General features: G+C 54.9%; 2 protein-coding genes across 3 annotated transcripts in view; one reads left to right on the forward strand and one right to left on the reverse strand.

The window, feature by feature from the left end:
* Window positions 1–1,328, forward strand: part of ANAPC15 (anaphase promoting complex subunit 15) — a 2,242-nt gene extending 914 nt beyond the window's left edge. Inside the window, exons 2-4 of the mRNA XM_031064234.1 lie at window positions 553–707; window positions 791–928; window positions 1,069–1,328. Coding sequence (XP_030920094.1) covers window positions 553–707; window positions 791–928; window positions 1,069–1,116 — 341 coding nt within the window. The 3' untranslated portion in view covers window positions 1,117–1,328. The remainder of the gene's footprint in view (window positions 1–552; window positions 708–790; window positions 929–1,068) is intronic.
* A 264-nt stretch (window positions 1,329–1,592) lies between these two features.
* On the reverse strand, window positions 1,593–2,972 carry LOC102045105 (transmembrane O-methyltransferase homolog). 2 transcript variants are annotated; one of them, XM_005429721.1, is made up of 3 exons: window positions 2,699–2,972; window positions 2,111–2,307; window positions 1,593–1,913 (listed from the first exon to the last, which is right to left on the reverse strand). In XM_005429721.1, exons 1-3 carry the CDS (start codon window positions 2,958–2,960, stop codon window positions 1,593–1,595), a joined length of 780 nt encoding a protein of 259 aa, XP_005429778.1. In that variant the 5' UTR covers window positions 2,961–2,972. The 2 variants fall into 2 exon arrangements, with proteins under 2 accessions (XP_005429778.1, XP_005429777.1); XM_005429720.1 differs by having other exon boundaries at window positions 2,111–2,323; window positions 2,715–2,960.
* Window positions 2,973–7,086: the final 4,114 nt, after the last annotated feature.

Raw genomic sequence — 7,086 nt, forward strand, 5'->3', positions numbered from 1 at the left:
TGAACCGAGGCTCCTGCACTAGCTCCCAAATAATTAATTAACTAATTTCCCGAGGGAGGCGAGGAGCGATTTCTGATCCTGGTAACTGACAAGTGTTTGTGCTGTGAGCGTGGTTTGGTGCTGCAGTGCCCCTGAGTATGGGGGGAAGAACATCTATCTGATTAAAGTTTAGAAAAAAAAATCAGTAATTAAGTTTTTATAATTAAACAATAAAGTTTAAATCAATTAAAACCCCAGCACGTAGAAGAGGTTCCAAGTCCCTCTGGGTGGGAGGTGCTGACGTATTTTAATTGAACTTTAATTATCTGCTCTGGTTGTGTTTGTCTGGCTGATCAGATGTCCCAGATTTGGTTATTTTGTGATAAAGAAATACATAAGCTTTGTGTTTGGGCTTCTGATGGCACACATAAGCACACCTCGACCCCTCTCAGCACCAGAGTGTCATTGGGATCACCCTGCTTGGTGCCAGGGTGTTCAGGCAGGGTGTTAAAGCTGCTCTTCCCTGCTTGGCTGGGGGTGCCAGGGAGGCAGCAGGACTCTAGGCATGGTCAGTCAGCGATACAAGCCAGCAGCTGAGCCAGGAGGGCCTGTTTGCTGGGCTGTCATGGAGCTGTTGGAGTGCTCACCCCCCTCTCTCCCTTCCCCAGCTCCAGAGCATTGCTGAGAAGGACAACAACTTGGTGCCCATAGGAAAGCCAGCATCCGAGGTGGGTGTGTGCACAGGGAAGGGAGGGGGGGTGCCACTGGGCTTGAGGGGCAGATGGGGTTGCTGGAGCTGTTGTGTCCACAGCACTATGATGAGGAGGAGGAGGAGGACGACGAAGATGACGAAGACAGCGAAGAGGACTCAGAAGATGATGAGGACATGCAGGATATGGATGAGATGAATGATTATAATGAGTCTCCTGATGATGGGGAGATCAATGAGGTAAATAGTGTGAGACCCCAGAGCAGGGGATGTGAAGTGTGTGGGACCCTGAGCATGAGCTCTGGGGGCTGTCTTCTCTCCTTCACACCCTTTATTAAGTTCTTGCTCTGGGGGAGATCTCAAACCTCTTTCTTTCTCAGGTGGACATGGAGGGGACAGAGCAGGATCAGGACCAGTGGATGATCTGATTCTGCCACAACCACACCGGAACAGAGGTTGGGGGAGAGCCTTTGCCCCCCAAGGCTCTGGGGGACAGTTCAGTGAAGCTCCTCCTGCCATGGGTGCTGTGTGGGTTAGCAGGTTCGGAGCGAAGCCCCCCGGGGAGCCAGAGGAGACACTGCCACCTGGCATATTGGAACTCACGCATCTTTTCTAATAAACTCAGTTTTCAAGAAAACAATCCCAAATCTGGTGTCTGAGGCCACCAGGGCAGGCAGGGGGTAGGGCTGCTCCCCACCATGCACTGGTGTGCCTGGCACAGCTCCCTGTGCTGTGCAGGCAGGAGCTCTGTGGGGAATGAGCCCCTCCCTCATTACCCACTGCGCCCAGCACAAACCACAGCAGCCAGCGTGTTTCCTGCAGAGCCCTTGTTGAAGCCCAGGCAGGGGCTGGGGACCTGGCACTCCCTTGGTGACCGTGGCACCACGGGGCAGGTGGTGCCCGCTCAGTGGGTGCCGGTGTAGCGGAGCTCAGCGATCCCGTCGGGAATGGCGCGGAAGTACTCCAGGCTGGCGCGGTGCACCTTGCAGTGGTATTTGCCGCAGGTCTTGGCATACTGCAGGAAGTGGGGTGCCCCAGGGAAGAGGACGTTATCAGCCAGGATGGTGGCTCCCTCAGCCAGCAGCTGGTGGCTCTCCAGTAGCCGTAGATCCCGCAGGTAGCTGCGTTTCCAGTGATCCATGAAGACCAAGTTGGCGTTCACCAGGCCGTGCTTCTCCCGCAGGTGGGGTATCACCTCCTCCGAGGGGCCCACGATCAGCTCCACCTGTGCTGCACCACCCTCAGTCACTGGGATGGGTGGCAGGATGCCCACGCACCCCCCTGCTTCACATGGAGCAGGATCTTTCTCTTCCCACATGCACTACCCAGCAGGTCCTCAGTCCCTGCAGCAAAGGACCCCACCCATCTCCTCCCTGGTTTCCCGTGCAGAGCTGGGCTTTGTCCCAGTGCCCCGGTGCTCACCGTCTGCTCGCTGAAGCCAGCCAGGCGGATCACCTTCTCGGCCACGGCAGCGTGTCGGGGGTCCCCCTCGATGGTGTAGAGGCGGGCGCCTGGGGGCAGCCCCTGTGCCAGCAGCACGGTGCCATAGCCACAGTAGGTGCCCAGCTCCAGTACCCGCAGCGGTGCCCGCTCCAGCAGCACCCGCTCCACGATCCGCCCTGGCATGGCATGTGCCTCTCAGCACCCAGTCTGTGCCACCCCAGCCCTGGGCAGGGCAAAGGTGCCAAGCAGTTCCCAGGGCCCAGAGGGATGGAGGAGACCCATGCCAAAAATGCCACAGCCGGGTCAGTGATGCCACAGCCATACCAACAGTGCCATGGCTCACTGGTGCCACAATCATGCCAACAATACTATGGCTATATCAACAATGCCACTGCCATGCTAATAGTGCTGTGATCACACCAACACTATCACAGCCATGCCAGTGGTGTCACAGCCATGCCAGTGGTGCTGTGGCCATGCTGGCAATGCCATGGCCATGTCAGTGATGCCATGGTCATGCCCAGTGCCATGCCCTGTGTGGTGTGGACAAGCAAGGGTGGCACTCACCTTTGTCAGGCCCCACACAGCTGAGGTGCTCACAGTGGTAGCACCACTGATCGAAGGTCTGGAGGATGTGGTGGGGGTCCCCAGGGATGGCATGGGCCAGCACGTACTGGAAGGCACGCTGCTCCCGCGAGGTGCCGGTGAGCCGGTCCCGCAGCCAGGCCACCAGCACTGCCCGGTACAGCAGCACCAGGTAGTGCCGGTACCGGATCAGCAGGGTGACAATGAAGGGGAGGAAGGCGAGGGCAATCGCTGGAGACACCATCACAAGCGAGCGAGGCTGTGCTTTTTGTTAGTTGACTTTGTTAGTTTCGTACTTATCTTGGGAGTTCTGCCAAATGGGAAGTTTTGCACCCTTTGTGTCCACTATCAGTAGCATAACCTTGGGCCCAGGCTTTGAAAATCTCCCCTGTGCAGAGATCATTGAAGCATTGTGAGCCCTTAAGCCATAACAAGGCAAATCTATCCTGTCGCAGGATGCGGTGATAGGGTGTCCTCCCAGGGAGCCTCACAGCTCCCACTCATGCCTGGAGTTGGCTGTGCTATGCTGTGCACCCCCTGGAAGTACCTCTCCCTGGGCTCCAGTGCTGCTAGGCCTGTAGGACTGGGGCACCCCAGGATGCTGTGGAGATCCCTGTGCCAGGGCTGGGGAATGCTGGGGACCCACCTGCCAGGGTCCAGATATTGGGGTTTGCTGGGCTGGCATCCTAGGAGATTGTGCTGCTGTGAGGGGCCTTGTTCAGCACAACCCTTTGCACCCCCCTTTGTCCAGCTTTGCTGCTCCCATCCCCCATATTCTGTACCTCACACCCTGCTCCCCACACCCTGCTCCCCACACCCTGAGCTGTTGGGGGTGCCCAGCCACAGCGACAGGATAGGGCAATGGGGGTGGCACCTACCTGTCCCCACACTCCAGGCAGGCAGAGGCAGGCAGTCCTGTGTGGAGCCCTGCTGCCACTCAATTATTGATGGTGTCACCACAGCTGCAGCTGCTATCAGAGCTCCGGTTACCAGCTCAGTGTGGCTGGCAACAGAGATGGGGCCAGGCTGGGGTGGGGAGGTGGTCCTGGGCTGCACAAGGGGGCTGGGGTGCTGATACTGGAGCTGGGATGCTGATACTGGGGCCTGGGGTACCAGTATCATGGTTGGGGTCCCAATACTGGTGTGTAGTACTAGGAGCTGTGGTCCTGATACTGGAGCTGGAGTCCTGTCATTGTCCACTGGGAATACTGGGTACTGGAAACACTGGGCAACAGGAGCACGGGGAGCCAGAAGCACTGGGAGGACTGGGAGCCCTAATCAGTGGACACTGGGGACACTGTGGGCCCAGGGAGCATGGGGGCATTGGGAGCACTGGGGGTCTGGGGCACTGGGATCTGTTGTGGTTTAGGAATGGTACTCCCCTGTTCAGTGCCCCCACTGAGACCCTCCAAACCATGCCCATTCTCTCACTCCCCTGCTTTCCTTTCCCCCTTCCCACAGGGGCAGGATGCAGAGGAGGCACAAAAGGTAAAGATCTCAAGTTGAGATAAGAACAATTTACTGGCTATAAGAAAATGAACAGTAACAGCAACAATATTAATGACAAAGGGTACAAGAAAAGATTCACATGGAAGAACCCTTTCCAACCAACAGACAACACCAGAAGCTCCCTCTGCCAATTTCCTCGACAGTGAGCTGGTGTATCACAATGGCTCTGTACAAACTTGTGCCACGAGGACTGTGTACCCCAGACATCTGGGCCTAAAGGGGACTTTGTAATTTGAATCGCTGTAGTGGACTCAACCTCCAGCACCCCTAATTCTCTCCAAGACACTGGGTACCTTGCTCCATGGTGTTCCACATGCCTCCATGCACCACTTGATCATCCCTGGGACAATGCCTTTCCCTCACACTTGACAGGAGTTGCCTGCAGAGCCTGAGAGTTTTTGTGCTCTTCCCGATGCCCTTGTCAATGTTCACATCCCAGGACGAGGATCCCAGCTGCTTGGCTTCACTACCATCCCCTTCCATATCGTGGGCCAGGATATCCCAGCACTGGAGTAGCCAGGTCCCCAGGGGCTCACCTAACTGGCGGCTGGGACCTTCTCACACATCTTACAGCTCACCTGGGCACATGGACCAGTTGATTTTCTCTGGCCCGGCCTCCTGCCCCTGTTCTGAGGGCCCTGCTCTGCCATCCCTCACTAACTGAGCTGGTTTTGTCTTGGATTCCTTGTTCCCTGCAGGGGTGGCTGCTCCCAGCACGGGCTGTTCCCTGGCTCAGCTGCAGTTGCCGTGGCTGTGGCGCTGTTGCTGTTTCCTCCTCCTCCTCCCCTGAGGGTGCTCTCCACTGACCACCAGTGTGCAATAAAGAGTAGCCAGGGCCCAGCACACTGCAGTAAGCTGCTCGTCTCTGCAGCTGACACAGCATCTCCTTGCAAATATTCTGTCACTTTAGCAGAGTCCTGTGGTTGTTCAGGGGTGAACTCCCAAACCACCAGAGCAGAGAATGTCTCAAAAAACTGGCCAATTTTCTCACACGTTCCATGCCACTCTTGACTATTCCCCCTCAGGACAGGTCTCTGAATGGCCTCCTTGGAAATCTCTGTTCTGCCTCCAAAGGTGACTCTGAACACAGTGTGGCCTGCACTGACACATACCAACAGGAACAGGCTTTCTTACCATCCAGAGGGAATTAAAGATGCTCAAAAGCTGTTGTAACAGGCCCGAAGGAGGAAAAGGGAGGGAAAAAATGGAGAAAATCATCCTTCCCCTGTTCCCCCCCCAGGATGAGGTATGGTTATTAATGGACTTCAAAGGGCAGGAGAGCAGCACTGAATACACATCCCAGAGGACCCTCATTGCCCTTGGTGTTACCGTGTCATAAACTCACCTGCCACAGTACAGCAACAGAGAAATGCTGATCCCTGTCCCTGCTCTGTAAAAGGTCACCCCGAGGAGCACATACAGGAACAGAGCCAGGGTGAGGAACCATACCCACATGGACAGACCAAGCACCACTGTGACCAGTGACCCTGGACCTAATACAGCAAATGCTGAGATCAACTTTGTTTCCAACCTACTCTGTTGTTACCTCAACCCTTAGTGCCCCATGCTGGGTGACAAACAAGGACAGTCGTGGTTCAGCCAGCAACCAAGCCCAACCCATCCGCTGGCCCACTCCCCCATCAGAAAGATCAGGGAGAGAATTGGAAGGGTAAAAACTGGAAATCTCGTGGGTTGAGGTTAGTACAGATTAACAGGGAAAGCAAAGACTACACACACAAGCAAAGCAAAACAAGAAATTAATTCACCTATGAAAAACGCCAATCACTTGTTTTTAAAATTTTAAAAGTTTAATAGTAATAAAATGGTTATAAAAATAGTAATACAATTAGAGTAATAATAATTTGACAAATTGAATGAGGACAATATCAGACAATAAAGACAAAGAGTTATGGACATCTGGGTACCTTTTCCTGGGCAGCACGAGCCTGAAAAAGGACCCCCGTTAAAAAAGGATCAACCCTTAAAAGCAACAGCCTGTTGCATATTCATACACCTCATACATGATGCGTAAATTCCATTAAAACACAGGACTCTGTCTGGTCAGTGTCAGCTTCCTCCTCCTAATCCTAACAGCATCTTTGAGACGGGAAGTTAATTTCTTCTGATAAGAGGGCAATACATTCTTTTTCTCTGAAAGATTTAGGTGTCCTGTGGCTGGTATCTTGCTGCGAGTCCTTGCCTTAAAAAAAAGTATCCTACATAGCAGTTTCTATTTTAACATTTTTTATAACCTAAAACTATATTTAACACAGTACTTAAGAGAATTAACACAGTATAACTTTCTAACACAACACATATAATATTCATTTTAGTATTTGCGAAAAGCCAATCATAAAATACATGCATTTTTCACATCACCCCCTTGCATGGGCAAGCAGGTGTTCAGCTATTCCAGGAGAGCAGGGCCCCATCACACCTTACAGTTCTTTGGGACAACACACACCATCACTCCGGGCATCCCCCTCTCCCTCATTGTTGCCCCACTGTATATTCTGAGCGCTGGAACACCTGGGCACCCGGGGGCACTGGGAATGCCAGGATCCCTGCGGGCAGGCCGCCTGAGCGCGGGAGCGCGCTCGGGACACACCGGGAGCGCGCCCGGGGGGGCGGTGCCCTGGTAGCAGACACGTGACCCCGCCCGCAGGGCCGCGTGACGTAGCCCACGTGCGAGCATCGTTCCGGCCCACGTGACGGCCCCGCGCGCGCCCCCGGCGGCGGGCGCGGCCGTGTGTCTGTCTCTGTGTGTGTGTGTCCGTGTGTCCGGGTGTTCCCCGCCGCTCACGTGACCGGCGTGACTCGGCGCTCACGTGACCGCGCGGCGGCGGGGGCGGGCCGGAGCC

The sequence above is a fragment of the Geospiza fortis genome, unplaced genomic scaffold (assembly GCF_000277835.1).
Source record: "Geospiza fortis unplaced genomic scaffold, GeoFor_1.0 scaffold283, whole genome shotgun sequence".
Lineage (NCBI taxonomy): Eukaryota > Metazoa > Chordata > Aves > Passeriformes > Thraupidae > Geospiza > Geospiza fortis.